The following is a 22371-nucleotide window of genomic DNA, read 5'->3' on the forward strand; positions in this document are numbered from 1 at the left end:
CTCTGTCACCCTGGCTGGAATGCAGTGGCGCAATCTTGGCAACCTCCACCCCCCGGGTTCAAGCGATTCTTGTGCCTCAGCCTCCTGGGTGGGTGGAATTACAGGTACGCACCATGATGCCCAGCTAATTTTTGTATTTTTAGTAGATACAGAGTTTTGCCATGATGGCCAGTCTGGTCTTGAACTCCTGGGCTCAAGTGATCCACCTGCCTTGGCCTCCCAAACTGCTGGCATTACAGGAATGAGCCACCACGCCTGGCCAAAAACTTGTATGGTACTCTGTAACATGTCTTTTTTTTTTCTGAGATCAAGTTTTGATCTTGTTGCCTAGGCTGGAGTGCAATGGTGTGATCTTGGCTCACTGCAACCTCTGCCTCCAAGTGATTATCCTGCCTCAGCCTCCCAAATAGCTGGGATTACAAGCGTGCACCACCATGCTCGGCTAATTTTGTATTTTTAGTAGAGATGGGATTTCACCATGTTGGCCAGGCTGGTCTCAAACTCCCGACCTTAAGTGATCCACCCACCTCAGCCTCCCAAAGTGCTGGATTACAGGCATGAGCTACCGCACCTGGCCACATGTCTTTTTGCAATACTTATTGTACTCTTTACCTACTCTAAGTCTGTCTCTGCCAGATTGTGGGCTCCCCTGTGAGACAAGACTTTATTTGAATTTCTATTACTGTATCCTCATAAGTGAATATTTTGAATTATATACACATTATTTAAGAGAATACTACCATCAGGGATAGGAATGTTCAGTTTTAATAGTACTCAATAATAAATATGACTGAACAGTTCCAGAAAAAAAGCATAGTTTGCTTACATTTTTAGAATAATTGCTTCAACTCTCTACTTAGTTTTAAAACTCTCTACTTCGTTTTAACAACTGTAGTGGGAGTTGAACAATGAGAACACATGGACACAGGGAGGGGAACATCACACACCGGGGCCTGTTGGGGGGGTGGGGGAGTCGGGGAGGGACAGCATTATGAGAAATACCTAATGTAGATGACGGGTTGATGAGTGCAGCAAACCACCATGGCACATGTATACCTATGTAACAAACCTGTACATTCTGTACTTGTATCCCAGAACTTAAAAGTATAATAAAAAAAATTAGTCACTGTTGTGGACATTGTGTGCCATACAAAAATAACCTAAAATTTGAGAATACTTCATTCCCCTAATGCCAGTTTCCTCATCTATAAATGGGATACAACTCCTCTATACTGAATTGAGTAATACCTATCTTGTCTACTTCTTAGTTTATAAAGTTCTTGGAGAAATATGGTGAAGTGTATAGATGTATTATTTTTATATTTTTAGGGCAGAAGTTCTTTGATATTGTAGTAAAATATCAGTTTAAAATGCTTATGCATCTTATCTTTCATTCTCTAGCCTGAAAAAATGCTTATGCAGTTATTTATACAATACCTTTTCTGTGCACAACATTGTACTAAATCCCAGTGAAGAAGAGAAATACGAAAACAAATTAGGTATAAGATACTGACTCCTCTTAAGGAGTTTATATAACTAGAGAAAATGACAAAAATTATTAGATTTATACATAGCATTTGACATACATATAATAACATTAGGAAATGAACAGTGTACAAATGAATGGTACAGATAAATACTGTAAGAGCTTAGAGGATGAACAAGTGGTGTGGTCTAGAATGACTGGACACAAATTAATGGATAAAGTAACCTAATAGTTAGATTCAAATGATAGGTAGGATCCAGATTAGGTTGAGAAGCATTCCAAGTGAGAGGCATGGCATACATATCTCTTAATTTGGCAATTAAGTTTAACGTCATTTGCAGCATATTCAGATAACTAGTGTTTCACTTTAGAAAATGACTGAATTCCCTAACCTGTCAGGGATTAATTTCTTTAAATATCTTCAGGCTCTAAATCCTGTGGAAGTGGCATTGGTGACATGGCAGTCTGTGAAGGAAATGGTATTTGAAGGGGGTCCTCGTCCATGGATCTTGGAGCCCTCCCGATTTTTTTTGGAATTGAGTGCGGAGAAGACAGAGAAGATTGGAATAGCACAAGTGTGGCTGCCATCTAAGAGAAAACAGAACCAGTACATCTACCGGATCCAATGCCTGGATTTAGGGGAACAAGTAGGAAAACAGTTTTTTATAACATTTTCTTTAGTATAGTACTCCTTTGTACTTCCAGCCATTCCTTTTTAGATTCCACTGAATTTAGTTTATGGACTAAACAGAAAAATTCTAATTATTGATCAAAGGATTGTTTTTTCTAAAACCTTATTATCCTTAAAATGTACCCAGAGGTTTCAATTTGCTCATCCAAGAATTCCAGCAGTTCATGAACTAAACAAGATCTTTTTGTAGTAATGAGCTTATTTCACATTATTTGCAACCACATTATCATTATAATTCACTTCCTTGTTTTGTAGACTTTAGGATATTTAGTTTCCCAACTTTAAGAATTCAAGGAAGGGAAACTTTGAAGTATCATCTATGGTTAGCAATTTTGAGAAACTAATTAGATCTACACTGATAAGAATAATAAATATATTGCCCTCTATCAGTTGAATTATTTTTAATTATTTTTATTTATTTATTTAGAGACAGGGTCTCACTCTGTTGCCTAAACTGGAGTGCAGTGCACGATCTCGGCTCACTGCAGCCTCTGCCTCCTGGGTTCAAGCAATTCTCATGCCTCAGGCTCTTGAGTAGCTGGGATTACAGGCACACACCACCATGCCCAGCTAATTTTTTTCTGAGATGGAGTCTCACTCTGTTGCCCAGGCTGGAGTCGAGATTGCTCAGTGGTGCAATCTCGGCTCACTGCAACCTCTGCCTTCTGGGTTCAAGAGATTCTCCTGCCTCAGCCTCCTGAGTAGCTGGGATGACGGGTGCGCACCACCACGCCTGGCTAATTTTTGTATTTTTAGTAGAAACGGGCTTTTACCATACTGGTCAGGCTGGTCTCAAACTCCAGACCTTGGGATCTGCCTGCCTCGGCCTCCCAAAGTGCTAGGATTACAGGCGTGAGCCACTGTGCCCAGCCATTTTTGTTTTTTTGTATAGACAGGGTTTCACCATGTTGGCCAGGCTGGTCTTGAACTCCTGGAATCAAGTGATCCACCCACCTTGGCCTCCCAAAGTGCTGGGATTACAGGCATGAGGCACTGCGCCCAGCTGAGTTTTAATTATTTTTGGAGGTACTGGTGGATTTACATAGTTTTCATTCACAGCTGTGCTGTACTTCTATCAAAATCAGTAACAAAGATTTGCAGTTTTACTGGTCTTGAGAATTCAAGGTATGACTGTGAAACAGCAAAGCTAACCAGCACATAAGGAAATCAATGTAAGATTTTAACTTGGTAGGAACTGTGCTGTATCCATAAACTTCATTCTATTTTATTTTATTTATTTATTTTTATCTTTTAGAGACAGGGTCTCACGCTGCTGCCCAGGCTGGAGTGTAGTGGAACAATCATAGCTTACTGCATAGGTTTCTTTCTAATATTTGTAGTGAACTTTACTGTATATATAACTAGCTATTAGTAATTTCAGAGCTAATTACTTATTTTCCTCCTCAATTTTTTATTGTGGTAAAATACACATAAAATTATCATCCTTTTTTTTCTTTCTTTCTTTTTTTTTTTTTGAGATGGAGTTTTGCTCTTGTTGCCCAGGCAAGAGTGCAATGGCACGATCTTGGCTCACCACAACCTCCGCCTCCTGGGTTCAAGCGATTCTCCTACCTCAGCCTCCCGAGTAGCTGGGATTACAGGCATGCGCCACCACACCCGGCTAATTTTGTATTTTTAGTAGAGATGGGTTTTCTTCATGTTGGTCAGGCTGATCTCGAACTCCTAACCTCAGGCGATCTGCCCACCTCAGACTCCCAAAGTGCTGGGATTACAGGCATGAGGCACCGCACCCGGCCTAAAATTACCATCTTAATCATTTTTAAAATGTACAGTTCAATAGTATTATGTACATTCATAATCTTGTGCAGCCATCACTACCATCCATCTCTTCATCTTATACAACTGAAACTCTAAGGCTGGGCACAGTGACTCATGCCTGTAATCCCAGCACTTTGGGAAATCAAGTCAGGAGGATCACTTGAGGCCAGGAATTCAAGGCCAGCCTGGGCAACATAGTGAGACCCTGTCCCTACTAAAAAATAAAAAATTAGCTGAGTATCATGGCAGACACCTATAGTCCTAGCTACTTGGGAGGCTGAGGCAGAAGGATCACTTGAGCCCAGTAGTTTGAGGTTACAGTGGGCTATGATCTAGTCACTGCACTCCAGTCTGGGTGACAGTGCAAGATCCCGTCTCAAAAAACAAACAAAACATACTAAAACTCTATACCCATTAAAGAATAACTCCTGGCTGGGTGTGGTGGCTCATGCCTATAATTCTAGCACTTTGGGAGGCTGAGGCAGCTGGATCACTTGAGGTCAGGAGTATGAGACCAGCCTAGCCAACATGGTGAAACCCCTCTCTGCTAAAACAAAACAAAACAAAACAACAACAACAACAACAACAAAACGACTAGCCAGGTGTGGTGGCATGCGCCTGTGATCTCAGCTACTTAGGAGGCTCAGGCGGAAGAATTGCTTGAACCTGGGAGGCAGAGGTTGTGGTGAGCTGAGATCGCGCCACTGCACTCCAGCCTGGGTGACAGAGCGAGACTCCGTCTCAAAAAAAAAAAAAAAAAAAAAAAGAATAGCTCCCCATTTCTGCTTCACCCCAGCCCCTGGCAACCACTAATCTACTTTCTGTCTCTAATTTTGGCAACTCTAAGTACCTCATATAAATGGAATACATATAATATTTTTCTTTTTATGACTGGCCTATTTCACTTAACATAATGTTCTCAAGGTTTATTCACATTGTAGCATACGTCAGAATTTCCTTCCTTTTAAGGCTGCATAATATTCCTTTATATATATATGTATATATAAAATATGTACATATAAAATTATATATATGTATATATATATATGTATATATGAAATTTTGCGGCCGGGTGCAGTGACTCATGCCTATAATCCCAGCACTTTGGGAGACTGAGGTGGGCAGATCATTTGAGGTCAGGAGTTCAAGACCAGCCTGGCCAACATGGTGAAACCCCATCTCTACTAAAAATACAAAACTTAGCTGGGCGTGGTGGTGGGCACCTGTAATGCCAGCCACTTGGGAGGCTGAGGCAGGAGAATCGCTTGAACCTGGGAGGTGGAGATTGCAGTGAGCCGAGATCATGCCATTGCACTCCAGCCTGGGCAATAGAGCAAGAGTCACTCTCAAAAAAAAAAAGAAAAAGAAATTTTGCTTATTCACTCATCCATTGATGGACACTTGGGTTGCTTAGAGTAAGGTTTTAGCGATCATGAATAATGCTGCTGTTGACCAGGCACAGTGGCTCACACCTGTAATCCCAGCACCTTGGGAGGCTGAAGCAGTTGGGTCAATTGAGGCCAGGAGTTCGAGATCAGCCTGGCCAACATGGCAAAGCCCTGTGTCTACTGAAAATACAAAAATTAACAGGGTGTGGTTGTGTGTGCCTATAGTCTTAGCTACTCAGGAGGATGAGTCACAAGAATCTGTTGAACACAGGAGGCGGAGGTTACAGTGAGCCAAGATCATGCCACTGCACTCCAGCCTGGGCAACAGGGTGAGACTTTGTCTCAAATAATAATAATAGCAATAATAATAATAATAATAATGCTGTCAACAAATACAGCTATCTCTCAAGATCCTGCTTTTTAATTGTTTTGGGTATATATACCCAGAAGTGGAATTGCTTGATCATATGGTAATTCTATTTTTAATTTCCTGAGGAACCAGCATACTATTTTCCACAGCAGCTGTACCATTTTACTTTCCTACCAATAGTGCACCAGGGTTCCCATTTCTCCAGAACCTCACCAATACTTGTTATTTTCAGTTTCTTTCTTTCTTTTTTTTTTTTCGAGACGGAGTTTGATTCTTGTCACCCAGGCTGGAGTTCAATGGTATGATCTTGGCTCACTGCAACCTCTGCCTCCCAGGTTCAAGCAATTCTCTTGCCTCAGTCTCCCGAGTAGCTGGGACTACAGACGTGTGGCACCATGCCCGGCTAATTTTTGTGTTTTTAGTAGAGATGGGGTTTCACCATATCAGCCAGGCTGGTCTCAAACTCCTGACCTCAGGTGATCCACCCACCTCAGCCTCCCAAATTGCTGGGATTACAGGTGCAAGCCACCGCACTGGGCCTTTGCCCATTTTTGGAATCAGTCTTCTACTATTGAGTATGATGTTAGCTGTGATAAGGCTTTTATTATGTTAAGATAGTTTCCTTCTTTTCCTAGTTTGTTGAGTGAGCTATTAGTAATTTCAGGCCTAATTAACCCCCATTTGAAGTTTCCTAACTTATTTATGTTTCCACATTCCGTTATTCATTAGTACTTCTACTAGAAATAAGTGGAAACACAAATTAGTTTTTTCACTTTTTATGAACTTGTAACAAAATATTTGGTGGAGGAAAAGACTGAAGTAATTGGTCAAAGTTAGATTCTTTTTTTTTTCTGAGACAGGGTCTCACTATGTTGCTCAGGCTGGTCTTGAACTCCTAGGCACAAGCAATCCTCCTGACTCAGACTTCCAAGTAGCTGAGATTACAGGTACACACCACCATACCCAGTCAAGGTTAGTTTTTTTTTTTTTTTAGACAGGGTCTCACTGTGTTGCCCAGACTAGAGTGCAGTGGCATGAACATGGCTCACTGTAGTCTTGACCTCCTGGGTTCAAGGAATCCTCCTGCCTCAGTCTCTCAAGTAGCTGGGACTACAGGCATGCACCACCATGCCTTGCTAATTTTTAGATTTTTTGTAGAGATGTGGTCTTACTATGTTGCCCAAGATGGTCTTGAACTCCTAGACTCAAGTGATCCTCCCAAAGTGCTGGGATTATAGGCATGAGCCACTGTGCCTGACCTAGATTTTTTTAATGTTCCATTTGTTTTCAAAGTTTCATGATATTATTAATGCCCTTTAGCACAGATAATTAAGAACTATAATGTCTTTAAGGGATTTGGCAGATTATAATGTGAAAGGGACTCTCTATGCTGGAATTTGAATAATTCTAACACATTTATATTGGCATCAAGTATCTACCCACAATTATCTCTTGCTTTGATATTTCCTTAAAGGTTCTCACATTCCGAATTGGAAATCATCCAGGTGTCCTGAACCCTAGTCCAGCTGTAGAGGTTTTGCAGGTTCGCTTCATATGTGCCCACCCTGCCAGTATGTCAGTAACGCCAGTATACAAGGTGCCAGCTGGTGCCCAGCCATGTCCTCTGCCACAGCACAACAAACAGCTGGTAAGTACAGAGTATGTTTCCAACTAAGTTGGCACTTTTATCTTCCATGCTTTAGAGATAGTCTGGAATTCTTTGGGGTATATATCCAGAAGTGGAATTGCCAGATCATATGGTAATTCTATTTTTAATTTTTTGAGGAACCGCCATACCGTTTTCCACAGCAGCTGTACTGTCTTACATTCTTACCAACAGTGCACAAAGGTCCCCATTTCTCCACTTATCAACATTGAATAAATTATTTTATTCATTACTCATTTTCTGATAGTGTCTGAGGAGAGGTGATTAAACTAGATTAGAATTGGCTACACTTGTTTACTATACTTAAGTACATAATCAGCTTGTGATAATGGCAACAGACAATTAAGATCTGACTACATAACTTCCAAATTTTGCTGATACCTTTGCTACCAAATCTTTTATTAACAATATTAATAAGTAATAAAATTTACCTCTTCTCCAAACCAATCATGAAGAATAGTGGTAAGCAATAATGTAGCTACTAAGTAGGAAATGGGGTATGAAAAATAAATGAGTTATCTATCCTAGAAAGTAGAACATCATATTATATAATAAACAATGTTGAGTACAGGTCCAAGCTTGGGAGCATAGAAGTCATTACTTAGCCTATACGGAACAGAGCAATCAATTAGTTATTCCCATTTTCTGGATGAGAAAACTGAGCCTCCTAAAAGTCGATTAATTTTCTCAGTCACAAAGCTAGAAAGGAACACATTCTGTCTGGCTCCAAAGCACATGTTATTTGTGCCATACTGCCTTTTATTATGAAGAACAACAGTATGGGATGTTACAGGTTATGAACTCATTTTTTCGAGTCAGACTTCACATTAAATATTATTTGAAGTTTATGAAGGAGTTACTTTTTCTAAAGCACTCTGAGTGGAGTAGAATAAAAGTTACCCCTGTAACATCATTGTCATTCAATGGCATTTTTCTTTTCATTTGAAATAATTCAAATTTACAGACAAGTTGCAAGAAAAGAACTTTTTCCCTGAACCATTTGAGACTAAGTTACAGACATGATTATCCATCACCCTATTGACCTACACTAGCATATATTCACCCTTTTTTTCTTTTTTTGAGACAGGGTCTCACTCAAGTCATCCAGGCTGGAGTACATGGCACTATCTGCAGCCTCAACTTCCCCCTCAGGTGATTTTCCCACCTCAACCTCCCAGTTAGCTGGGATTATAGGTGTGTGCCACCACGCTGGCTAATTTTTTGTATTTTTAGTAGAGATGGGGTTTCGCCATATTGCACAGGCTGGTCTTGAACCCCTGGGCTCAAGGGATCCACCCATCTCAGTCTCACAAAGTGCTGGGATTAGAGGTATGAGCTAACGCGCCCAGCAGATCACCCTTTTAAAATGTTCAAATCAAAGTTGTGCAACCATCGCTGCTATCTAACTTCAGATCATTTTCATTTTCTCCGGAAGAAACTCCATACCCATTAGCAGTCACTCCCTATTTCCTCCATTTCTCAACCCCTGGCAACCACTAATAGACTTTCTGTCTCTGTGGATTTGCCTATTCTGACATTTCATATGAATGGAATAATACAATATGTGTCCTTTGTGCCTAGCTTCTTTCATTTAGCATGTTTTCAAGCTTGTATCAGTAGTGCATTTTTAATGGCTAAGTAATATTCCATTGTGTAGATATACTACATTTTGTTTATCCAGCCATCAGTTGATGGATATATGTGTTGTTTCCACCTTTGGCTATTATGAATAATGCTGCCATGAACATTCATCTACAAGTTTTTATGTGAACATATGTCTTCATTTCTCTAGAGTATATAGCTAAGAGTGGAACTGGTGGTTTTTATGTTAATTCCATGCTTAGCCTTTTGAAGAACTTCCAGCTGTTTCCAAAGTGGCTGCACCATTTACATTTCCACTAGCAGTGTATGAGGCTTCCAGTTTCTCCATATCCTTGCCAACAATTGCTATTATGTGTCATTTTGATTATAGCCTTCCTAGTGGGTGTAAAGTGGTATCTCATTGTGGTTTTGATTTGTATTTCCCACTGTCTAATTATGTTGTGTATCTTTTTTTTTTTTTTTTTTTGAGATGGAGCTTCACTCTTTTCGCCCAGGCCGGAGTGAAGTGGTGCGATCTCGGCTCACTGCAACCTCCAGCCCCCAAGTTCAAGTTATTCTCCTGCCTCATCCTCCTGAGTAGCTGGGATTATAGGCAAGCACTATCACGCCTGGCTAATTTTTGTATTTTTAGTAGAAATGGGGTTTCACCATGTTGGCCAGGCTGGTCTCAAACTCCTGACCTCAGGTGATCCACCCGCCTTGGCCTCCCAAAGTGCTGGGATTACAGGTGTGAGCCACTATGCCCAGCCTATGTTGTGTATCTTTTTATGTGCTTATTGGCCATTTGTATATATTCTTTTGACAAATGTATATTCAGATCCTTTGTCAATTTTTAATTGAATTATATGTCTTTTTATTGAGTTGTAAGAGTTCTTCATTTCTTATATTCTACATACAAGTCTCTTTTCAGATATATGATTTGCAAAAATGTTCTCTCATCACATAGGTTATCTTTTACTTTTTTTTTTAAGACACGGGGTCTCACTTTGTCACTCAAGCTGCAGAGCAGTGACATGATCATAGGTCACTGTAACCTCCAACTCCTGGGCTCAAGCTCTCTATCCTCTCACCTCAGCCTCCTAAGTGGCTGGGACTACAGTCACATGCCACCACACCCAGCTAATTTTTTTTTTTTTTCTGTAGAGACAAGGTCTCACTATATTGCCCAGGCTGGTCTCAAACTCCTGGCCTCAAGTGATCCTCCAGCCTTGGCCTCCCAAAGTGCTGGGATTACAGGCATGAGCCACCATGCTTGGCCTCACTTTTCTGATGACATCTTCTGAAGCACAAAAGTTTTTAACTTTGATGAATTCTGATTTGTCAATTTTGTTACTATAGTTGTTGTTTGTACTTTTGGTGTTATATCTAAGAAACCATTGCCTAATCTGAGAGCATGAAGATTTATGCCTTTGATTTATTCTATGAGTTTTATAGTTTTAACTCTTACATTTAGCTCTCTGATCCACTTTGAGTTGATTTTTATGGTGTGAGGTAGGGATATAACTTCATTTTTGTGTTTTGGGTTTTTTTTTCTTTTTTCTTTTTTTTTTGAGACTGAGTCTTGCTCTGTTGCCCAGGCTGGAGTGCAGTGGTGTGATCTTGGTTCACTGCAATCTCTGCCTCATGGGTTCGAGTTATTCTCATGCCTCAGCCTCCCCAGTAGCTGGAATTACAAGTGCCTGCCACCACGCCTGGCTAATATTTTATTTTTAGTAGAGACGGGGTTTCACCATGTTGGCCAGGCTGGTCTCGAATTCCTGATCTCAAATGATCTACCCGCCTTGGCCTCCCAAAGTGCTGAGATTACAGGCATGAGCCAGTGTGCCCAGCTTCATTTCATTTTTTTTACATGTTGGTATCCACTTGACCCAGCACCATTTGTGAAAACAATTATTTCTTATCCTTTGAGTTGTCTTGGCACTCTTGTTGCAAATCTATTAATCATAAACATGACAGTTTATTTCTGGACTCTGAAATCTGTTCTATTGATCTATACATCTTTATGCCAGTACCACACTGTCTTGATCACTGTAGCTTTGTAGTAAGTTTTGAGGTTGGGAGGTATGAATTTTGCAACTTTGTTCTTTTTCAAGATTGTTTTGGCTCTTCTGGGTCCCTTGCATTTCCACATAAATTTTTAGGGTCAGCTTGTCAATTTCTGCAAAGAAGCCAGCAGAGATTCTGATAGGGATTGCATTGACTCTGTAGATCAGTTTGGAGAGTATTGCCATTTTGATAATATTGTCTTTTGATTTATGAATATGGATGTCTTTCTGTTTATTCGTATCTTTAATTTCTTTCAACAGTGTTTCCTGTTTGGAGTATACAAGTTTTACACTCATTAGATTTATTCCTAAATATTTTGCTTTTTTGATGCTATCATAATTTGAATTTTTCTTTAATTAATTAATTAATCTATTTATTTATTTTGAGACGGAGTCTTGCTCTGTCACCCAGGCTGGAGTGCAGTGGCACGATCTCGGCTCACTGCAAGCTCTGCCTCCTGGGTTCACACCATTCTCCTGCCTCAGCCTCCCGAGTAGCTGGGACTATAGGCACCCGCCACCAAGTCCAGCTAATTTTTTTTTTTATTTTTAGTAGAGGCAGGGTTTCACCATGTTAGCCATCATGATCTCAATCTCCTGACCTCATGATCTACCTGCCTCAGCCTCCCAAAGTGCTAGGATTACAGGCACGAGCCACTGCACCTGGCCTTTAATTTTATTTTTAGTCCAGGTGCTGTGGCTCACGCCTGTAATCCCAGCACTTTGGGAGGCCGAAGTGGGTGGATCATCTGAGGTCAGGAGTTCAAGACCAGCCTGGCTGCTGTGGCTGGTAACTTATTGGTTATTTAGAAGTGTTTTTGTTTAATTTCCACACGTTTGTGAATATTCCAGATTTCCTGTTACTGATTTCTGATTTCACTCCATTGTGGTTAGAGAACATACTTTTAAATTTAAATACCCCCCTCTTTTTTTTTTTTTTTTTTTTTTTTTTTAAGAAATGTGGGTCCCGGATGGATGCAGTGGCTTATGCCTGTAATCCCAGGACTTTGGAAGGCCAAGGCAGGTGGATCACTTGAGCCCAGGAGTTGGAGACCAGCTGGGCAACATGGCAAAACCTATCTCTACCAAAAATACAAAACTTAGCCAGTCTCATAATCTGGTCTCAAAATAAATAAATAAATAGACAAAATTTTTAAAAAAATAAATAAATAAAGCAGGGTCTCAACCAGCCTGGGCAATATAATGAGACCTTGTCTCTACAAAAAATTTAAGGCTGGGTGTGGTGGCTCATGCCTATAATCCCAGCACTTTGGGAGGCTGATGCGGGGGGATCACTTGAGGTCAGAAGTTCGAGACCAGCCTGGCCAACGTGGTGAAACCTAAAAATACAAAAACTAGGTGTGGTGGCACATGCCTGTGAGTCCAGCTACTCAGGGGCCGAGGTATGAGAATCGCTTGAACCCAGGAGACGGAGGTTGCAGTGAACCGAGATCACACCACTGCACTGCAGTTTGGGCAACAAAGCAAGACACTGTCTCAAAAAAAAAATAATAATAAAATTAAAAATTAGCCAAGCATGGTAACGTGCTCCTGTAGTCTCAGCTACTGGGTAGGCTAAAGTGGGGAGATTGCTTGAGCCTGAGAAGTGGAAGCTCCAGTAAGCCAAGACTGTGCCACTGTACTCCAGCCTGGGTGACAGGGTGAGACCCTGTCTCAAAAAAAAAAAAAAAGGAAAGAAAAACAACAGCATTTACCACCCTGTTGAGTCTACCACCATCTCTAAATTGCACTGGTTAACTTTTACCCTTAGTAACTGAACACAGCACAGCTGCAGTTTCATACCATGGATAACAAGGTAGCCACCCAGGAATTAAAGGTTCCTCATCCCCCATCCTTTCATCCTTTCTCGTCCCAAACCACATGTTTCTGTGCCACAGTGCCATTCTATCAAATCCCACCTCATTCACACCAATTGTTCGCAAAAAACTCTCAAACTGTGTTTTTCCTCTGCTCTCACACCACCACAATCATTAACACAGAAGATTTCTGTTTCATGAAAAATATGAGAGAGGGAAGAAGAAAAAAGAAGACTCCTGTAACCAAATGTATGCGTTTTTCACCACGTATCAAGCAGCAGACACCAGCTGGGTGTCCTCCAATTCAATTCTGTCACTATCTACCTGGAGCTACTGTCAAATTTCACAGGTTGAGGGCTCAGTCCCCAAGGCTGCCCCCACCTAAGACACAAGTTGCAAATGCAGGCTTCCAGAACTTCTGACCAACTGGCCTCAAGTTGGGGTTCCCCTGACCTCCTCTTTGGGTTCAATTAATTTGCTGAAGTTGAGAGGTGAAGCTGGCTGGGCTTTTGGGCCGGGTGGGGACTTGGAGAACTTTTCTGTCTAGCTAAAGGATTGTAAACACACCAATCAGGGCTCTGTGTCTAGCTAAAGGTTTGTAAACGCACCAATCAGTGCTCTGTGTCTAAAGGTTTGTAAACGCACCAATCAGCACGTTGTAAAAACGGACCAATCAGCACTCTGTAAAATGGGCTAATTGGCAGGACATGGGAGGGGCCAAATAAGGGAATAAAAGCTGGCCTCGGAGCCAGCGGCACCACACACTCAGATCCCTTTCCAGGCTGTGTAATCTTTGTTCTTTTGCTCTTCACAATAAATCTTGCTGCTGCTCACTCTTTGGGTCTGCACTACCTTTATGAGCTGTAACACTCACCACAAAGGTCTGCAGCTTCATTCCTGAAGCCAGGGAGACCACGAACCCACCGGGAGGAATGAACAACTCCAGACGCGCCACCTTTAAAAGCTTTAGGACGAAGGTCTGCAGCTTCACTCCTGAAGTCAGCGAGACCACGAACCCATCAGAAGGAAGAAATTCCAGACACATCTGGTCACCTGAAGGAACAAACTCCAGACACACCATCTTTAAGAACTGTAACACTCACTGCAAGGGTCTGCGGCTTCATTCTTGAAGTCAGCGAGACCAAGAACCCACCGGAAGGAACCAATTACGGACACAAAGTGACTCATATAACTCAGGGAAATATTTACTTATGTTTACCAGTTTATATATAAAGGATATTGTAAAGGACACAGATGAAGAGATACATAGGGTGAGGTATAGGAATGGGGTGTTGAGCTTCCATGCCCTCCCTCGGCATGCCATCCTCTGGGAATCTCCACCTGTTCAACTATCTACAAGCTCTCTCCAAATATTATTGAATTGTCTGTTTCTTCCTCAATTCTGTCAGGTTTTGCTTCATGTATTTTGAGGCTCTGTTATTAGGTACATATGCATTTACAATTGTTATATCTTTTTAATAGAGTGACCCTTGGCAATACCACGATGCAATTCTGACACCAATATGCAGTTAGCTCAGACTCCACAGTTTTCAGGGCGCAGTTCCCAACAAGACTGCCCTCACTTTGGATGATAGCTGCAAACTGAGGGACTCACAGGCCACGCACACTTCTGACCAAGTTTGGTAGTTTGTTAGAATGACTCACAGTTTCATTATAAAGGATACAAATCCTTTTGTATCCTTTGAGAAAGATCTTCAGAGAGTCCCAGACACGGAGCTTCCATGCCCTCTCCATGGAGTTAGGATGTGGTGAAAACATATCAGGTGGAAGACATCAATGTGTTTACCAAACAGGAAATTCCACTGAGATTTGGTGTCCAATGTTTTGTTTTGTTTTTTTGTTTTTTGAGACAGGGTGTCACTCTGTTGCCCGGGCTGAGTGCAATGGCATGATTATGGCTCACTGCAGCCTCACTTCCTGGGCTCAAGTGATCCTCCCACCTCAGCTTCTCGAGGAGCTGGGACCACAGGTGCGTGCTATTACACTCAGCTAATTTTAAATGCCTGGGCGCCACTCCAGGCAGGGTCCCCACCCAAGGGGTCCCTCTGTCTTAGGACTGTAGTTACTGTGGCTTGTAGAAGGGGGCAGTCAAGGGGCTGAGATCAGGAGTTTGAGACCAGCCTGGCAAACATGGCGAAACCCCATCTCTACTAAAAATACAAAAAGGAGCCAGGCATGGTGGTGCATGCGTGTAATCCCAATTACTTGGGAGGCTGAGGCAGGAGAATCGTTTGAACCTGGGAGGCGGAGGTTGCAGTGAGCCAAGATTGTGCCATTGCACTCCAGCCTCGGTGACAGAGCAAGACTCCATCTCAAAAAAGAAAGAAAGAAAAAGGAGAAAGAAGTGGCTGGGCACAGTGGCTCATACCTGTAATCCCAGCACTTTGGGAGGCTGAGGCAGGCGGGTCACTTGAGGTCAGGAATTTGAGACCAGCCTGACCAATATGGTGAAACCCTGTCTCTACTAAAAATACCAAAAAATGTCCCAAGCATGGTGGCGTGCACCTGTAGTCTCAACTGCTTGGGAGGAGAGTCTGAGGAAAATCACTTGAACCCAGGAGGCAGAGGTTGCAGTGAGCAGAGATGGCACCACTGCACTCCTGCCTAGGTGACAGAGCGAGACCATCTCAAAAATAAATAATAAATAACAGCAACCAAAAAAATCTTTAGTAGAGATGGGGTTTCATTATGCTGCCCAGGCTGGTCTCGAACTCCTGAGCTCAGGCAATCCACCTGCCTCAGCCCCCCAAAGTGCTAGGGTTACAAGTGTGAGCCACCACACCTGGCCCTTTTTCTTTTTTTTTTTTTGAGACAGAGTCTCGCTTAGTCGCCCAGGCTGGAGTGCAATGGCGCGATCTCGGCTCACTGCAAGCTCCACCTCCCGGGTTCACGCCATTCTCCTGGGACTACAGGCGCCCGCCGCCTCGCCCGGCTAATTTTTTGCATTTTTAGTAGAGACGGGGTTTCACCGTGTTAGCCAGGATGGTCTCGATCTCCTGACCTCGTGATCCGCCCGCCTCGGCCTCCCAAAGTGCTGGGATTACAGGCGTAAGCCACCGCGCCCGGCCCCTGGCCCTTTTTCTTGCATTTTGAGTGTGTCATCTCACTGCCTTCTGGTCCTCATGGTTTCTAATGGAAGATCAGCTATTGATCCCATGGAAGATCCCTTAATGAGGGGTGAATCCCTTCCCTTTCTGTTTTTATGATTCTATCTTTGACTCTGGACAGATGGATTATGATGTGTTTAGATGTAAATCTTTTTGAATTTATTCTACTTGATGTTGTTTGAGCTTCTTGAATGTTTAGATTAATGTTTTTCATCAATTTGGTAAGTTTTGGCCATTATTTCTTCAAATATTCTTTCTTCTTCTATTCTTCTATCTCCTCTCCTTCTAGCAGTCCCTTTTTGCATATACTGAGACACGTGATGGTGTTCCACAGGTCTCTGATGTTTGTTCTTTTTTTTTCATTCTTTTTTCTTTTTATTCATCAGACTGGATAATCTCAGTTGACCTATCTTCAAGTTCTCCAATTCTTTCTTCAGCCTGTTCAAATCTGCTGTTGAATTCCTCTAGTTAATTTTTTGTTTCAATTATTGTACTTTTCAACTTCAGAATTTCTTTTTGGTTCTTTTTTGTTATGACTTCTATCTCTTTATTGGTATTCTTTATGTAATGTGATACCACTTTTGTATTTTCCTTTAGTTATTCAAACATGAACGCCTTTAGTTCTTTGGACAGTAAAGTTAATTGGAAGTCTTTGGCTGGGCGCAATGGCTCACGCCTGTAATCCCAGCACTTTTGGAAGCTGAGGTCAGTGGATCATGAGGTCAGGAGTTTAAGACTATCCTGGCCAATCTGATGAAACCCCGTCTCTACTAAGAATACAAAAATTAGCCAGGCATGGTGGCGCATGCCTGTAGTCCCAGCTACTTGGGAGGCTGAGACAGGAGAATCACTTGAACCCGGGAGATGGAGGTTGCAGTGAGCCAAGATCGTGCCACTGCACTCCAGCCTGGTGACAGAGTGAGACTCTGTCTCAAAAAATAAAAAAGAAGTCTTTGTCTGGCCCAGGCATGGTGGCTCATACCTGTAATTCCAGCACTTTGGGAGGCCGGGGTGGACAGATCCTTTGAGTTCGGGAGTTCAAGACCAGCCTGAGTGACATGGCAAAACCCTGTCTCTACAAAAATACAAAAATTAGCCATGCATGGTGGTGCATGCCTGTAGTCCCAGCTACTTGGGAGGCTGAGGTGGGAGGATTGCTTGAGTCCAGGAGGCACAGGATGCCGTGAGCTACGATTGCATCACTGCACTCCAACCTGGGCAATGAAGTGAGACTCCATCTCAAAAAAGAAAAAAAAAGAAAAGAAAAGAAAAAAGAAGTATTTGTCTTGTAAGCTCAATGTCTGGGCATTCTCAAGGACAGTTTCTATGGAAACTGCTTTTATTCTCATGTATGGTCATACTTATTTCTTTACATTTCTAATCTTTTGTTAAAAACTCAACATTTAGTATAATGTAATGTAGCAACTCTGAAATAAGCTTCTTCCCCTCCCCTGCTTTTGTGGTTGCTTGTGTTTTTTTGTTTTTGCTGAGAACATTTATTTAGTGACTTTTCTGAACTAGTTCTGTAACATCTGTACTCTTTGACCTGTGTAGCTACTAAAAGTCTCTGCTTAATTAGCTTCATGGACAGCTAATTATTGTAAATATTTATTTGTGTTCCTGGTATTTTTATTGAGATTATGTTAAATTTATTTATTAACTTGGAATAAGTGGGATATTTATGATGTTGAGTCATTGAGTCATCTTGTCAAAGAATGTGTATATGTGTGTGTGTATATATGTATGTGTATGTCTCACATATATGAGAGAGTTTACAGACATGTTTTAAAATTGCTGTACAACTTATGATACTTTTTTTAAACAAATTTTATTTACAAGCTCTGTTCACTGAAAGGGCCTACACCCCAACAGTGATGTACAAACATCTTGGTTTCTAAACACTAGTCCCCATTTAAAGGAATCAGAGCATTTTGGAGAACTAGTTGATTCCAGCTCAGTAGGGAAAGTGCACAATGATTCTGAAACAACTTGTGTTAGAAAGCAAAGAAGCACTCAAAGAGTAATGGTGACTTCTCAAAAAGAAGCTGACTTGAAGGGACCCCTGCTGTCCAAATTGTAGATAATTTGAGCATCCAAAAAATAATGGTAGAGGGTTGAAAAATTACCTGTTGAGTACAATGTTTACTACAGTAAAAGCCCAGACTTCACCACTATGTCATACATGCATGTAAGAAATCTGCATTTGTACCCCTTAAATATCTTTTAAAAAATAATGACAGAAATATCAACTTAAAATTAATGATCCCAGCCGGGTGCGGTGGCTCACTCCTGTAATCCCAGCACTTTGGGAAGCCGAAGGGGTGGATCACAAGGTCAGGAGTTCGAAACCAGCCTGGCCAACATAGTGAAACCCCGCCTCTACTAAAAATACTCAAAAAATTAGCCAGGCGTAGTGGTGGGCGCCTGTAGTCCCAGCTACTCGGGAGGCTGAGGCAGGAGAATCACTTGAACTGGGGAGGCGGAGGTTGCATTGGTCCGAGATCATGCCACTGCATTCCAGCCTGGGTGACAGAGTGAGATCTCCGTCTCAAAAACAAAACAAAACAAAAAAAAACCAAAAACATGATCCCATAGTGATGCTCAAGATTATAAGAGGAAAATGAAGGAAGAAAGAGAGACAGAAGGAGGAAGAAAGAGAAGAGAAATGAATTGAGGAAGGAAGGAAGAGAAGGAGGATGGAAGAGAAAAAAGGATGCTCTTTTCCAGGAAAATACCAGCTTATATAAAATGAATCATAGAATTAGAAATTTATGATTTTGTAATCCTCCTTGTAATAATTGGTCCCGGCAAAGATCATCAATGGATATTAAGACTAGTAGGTGAAAGCTTGTTGGGAAATGGGATAGTCTCAAGATTTCAAATTATCACTCACACAGGGGAAACCATACCTTTATACTGGAGAGATCTCCAGTGGCAATCACCACCTTCAGCAGATCATCAAATTTGGCATCACTAATAGTGGTGCAACCTGATATTATCTGCAAGTAAATTTTTAACAGACTCTCCAAAAAAAAAAAAAAAATACTAAGGGGACCCAATTTGTAACATGTGCCAAATTCTATGGTGTGAATATTCCCGTCATGGCCAATTTCAGATTACCAATATGATATCACTATTCAGAGTTGTAAAGAGATGCTAACAATCAGCTTACCTATGAGCCTGCTCTAGTATAACATTGAATTTATTTATTTATTTATTCATTCATTGAGACAGAGTCTCACTCTGTCACCCAGGCTGGAGTGCAGTGGTGCATTCTCGGCTAACTGCAACCTCCACATCCCAGGTTCAAGCGATTCTCGTGCCTCAGCCTCCTGAGTAGCTGGGATTACAGGCACACACCATGCCTGTAATTAACCATGCTTGGCTAATTTTTGTATTTTTAGTAGAGACAGCGTTTCGCCATGTTAGCCAGGCTGGTCTCGAACTCCTGACCTCAAGTGATCCGCCTGCCTTGGCATCCCAAAGTGCTAGGATTACAGATGTGAACCACCATGCCTGGTCCTTATTTATTTATTTGAGATGGTCTCACTCTGTCACCTAGGGTAGAGGGCAGTGGTGCAATCATAGCTCACTGTAACCTTGAACTTGGGCTCAAGCGATCCTTCCACCTCAGTTTCTTGAGTAGCTGCAACTACAGGTGCACACCATCATACGTGACTAATCTTTTTTATTTTTTGTAGAGATACGGGTTTCACACTTTGGGAGGCCGAGGTGGGAGGATTGCTTGAGCCCAGGAGTTCAAGACCGGCCCTGGCAACACAGTGAGACCCCATCTCCACAAAAAATAAAAAAATTCTTGCAGCAGTAAGGTGATATCACATTGTGGTTTTGATTTGCATTTCCCTGATCATTAGTGATGCTGAGCATTTTTTCATGTTTGTTGTCCATTTCTATATCTTCTTTTGAGAATTGTCTCTTCATGTCCTCAGCCCACTTTTTGATGAGATTGTTTTTTTCTTGCTAATTTGTTGAAGTTCATTGTAGATTCTGGATATTAGTCCTTTGTCAGATGTATAGATCGTGAAGATTTTCTCCCACTCTGTGGGTTGTCTGTTTACTCTGCTGACTGTTCCTTTTGCTGTGCAAAAGCTCTTTAGTTTAATTAAGTTCCAGCCATTTATCTTTGTTTTAATTGCATTTGCTTTTGGGTTCTTGGTCATGAAATCCTTACCTCAGCCAGTATCTAGAAGGGTTTTTCCAATGTTGTCTTCTAGAATTTTTATAGTTTCAAGTCTTAGATTTAAGTCCTTGATCCATCTTGCATTGATTTTTGTATAAGGTGAGGGATGAGGACCCAATTTCATTCTCCTACATGTGGCTTGCCAATTTATCCCAGTACCATTTGTTAAATAGGGTGTCATTTCCCCACTTTATGCTTTTATTTGCAAGAATGGCCATAATTGCTGGGCGCAGTGGCTCACGCTTGTAATCCCAGCACTTTGGGAGGCCGAGGCGGACAGATCACAAGGTCAGGAGATCAAGACCATGCTGGCTAACACGGTGAAACCCCGTCTCTACTAAAAATACAAAAAATCAGCCAGGCATGGCGGCAGGTGCATGTAGTCCCAGCTACTCAGGAGGCGGAAGCAGAAGAATGGCCTGAACCCAGCAGGCAGAGCTTGCAGTGAGACAAGATCTCACCACCGCACTCCAGCCTGGGCAGCAGAGCCAGACTCCATCTCAAAAAAAAAAAAAAAATGGCCATAATTTAAAAAATCAAAAAATAATAGACGTTGGTGTAGATACGGTGAACACGGAACACTCCTCCGCTGCTGGTAAGAATGTAAACTAGTATGACCACTATGGAAAACAGTGTGGAGATTCCTTAAAGAACTAAAAGTAAAACTACCATTTGATCCAGCAATCCCACTACTGGGTATCTACCCAGAGGAAAAGAAGTCATTATACGAAAAAGATACTTGCACACACATGTTTATAGCAGCACAATTTGCAGTTGCAAAGATGTGGAACCAACTGAGATGCCCATCAATCAACAAGTGGATAAAGAAATTGTGATACACACACACGCACACATGCATGATGGAATACTACTCAGCCATAAAAAAGAATGAATTAGGGCCGGGTGTAGTGGCTCACGCCTGTAATCCCAGCACTTTGGGCGGCCGAGGCAGGCAGATCACGAGGTCAGGAGATCAAGACCATCCTGGCTAACACAGTGAAATCCCGTCTCCACTAAAAATACAAAAAAATTAGCCGGCCATAGTGGCACGCACCTGTAATCCCAGCTACTCGGGAGACTGAGGCAGGAGAATTGCTTGAACCCAGGAGGCAGAGGTTGCAGTGAGCCAAGACTGTGCCACTGCACTCCAGCCTGGGCAACAGAGCAAGACTCCATCTCAAAAAAAAAAAAAAAAGGAAGGAATTGATGGCATTTGCAGCAACCTGGATGGGATTGGAGACTATTATTCTAAGTGAAGTAGCTCAGGAATGGAAAACCAAACATTGTATGCTCTTACTCATAAGTGGGAGCTAAACTATGAGGATGCAAAGGTAAAAGAATGGCACAATAGACTTTGGGACTCAGGGGAAAGGTGGAGAGGGGTAAGAAATAAAAGACTACAAGTCGGGTCCACTGTATACTTCTTGGGTGATGGGTGCACCAGAATCTCACAAATCATCACTAAAGAACTTACTCTTGTAACCAAATACCACCTGTTCCCCAAAAACCTATGGAAATAAAAAAAATTTAAAAATAAATTGAAATTAAAATTAATAAAATTTAAAAAATTATCCAGGTGTGGTGGCATACACCCGTAGTCCTAGCTACTCAGGCGACTGAATTGGGAGGATGACTTGAGCCTGGGAGGTTGAGGCTGTAATGAGCCATGGTCACACTGCTGTGCTTCAGCCCATGCAACAGAGAGAGACCCTGTCTCAAAAAAACAAAACAAAAACTGGCCTGGACTTTACAAAAAATTCAATACCATGAAACACAATAACAAAAAAGGGCAAATGTGCCTTTTCTAGATTAAAATATACTAAAGAGGTAAACAAATACAATGCATACATACACCTTAATTAACTTCTAGATCTAAACTAAAAAACATTTAAAAACATTTTGGGGCGATGTTTTGGGAAATGAAAATATTGACTATACATTTGCTGATATTGAATTAGTGTTAATATTATTATGTGTGATACCTGTTTCTTACATAGCAGAATGTTCTCGTATTCTTAGGATACATGCTGAAATACTTAGGGGTGAAGTGCAATGATGCCTACATCAACAAAACAAAATAACATCCATATTTGGAAGGTGAGGAAGGAGAGGGAGAGAGAGAAAAAGGCAAATGTAACTAAATGTTAAGAACTGGTGAATCCAGGTGAAGTGTGTGTATATAGGTAATTATTATATTG

The 22371-nt window shown here is 41.6% G+C and overlaps 1 protein-coding gene across 2 annotated transcripts in view; it reads left to right on the plus strand.

The window, feature by feature from the left end:
* The window catches only part of NUP210L (nucleoporin 210 like), a 165932-nt gene that overhangs the window by 56741 nt on the left and 86820 nt on the right, over window positions 1–22371 (plus strand). For both annotated transcript variants that reach the window (XM_015109770.3, XM_077945448.1), the window contains exons 15-16: window positions 1912–2133; window positions 7189–7362. In XM_015109770.3, coding sequence (XP_014965256.3) covers window positions 1912–2133; window positions 7189–7362 — 396 coding nt within the window. The remainder of the gene's footprint in view (window positions 1–1911; window positions 2134–7188; window positions 7363–22371) is intronic.

The sequence above is a fragment of the Macaca mulatta genome, chromosome 1 (genome assembly GCF_049350105.2).
Source record: "Macaca mulatta isolate MMU2019108-1 chromosome 1, T2T-MMU8v2.0, whole genome shotgun sequence".
In the NCBI taxonomy this organism is placed as follows: Eukaryota; Metazoa; Chordata; class Mammalia; order Primates; family Cercopithecidae; genus Macaca; species Macaca mulatta.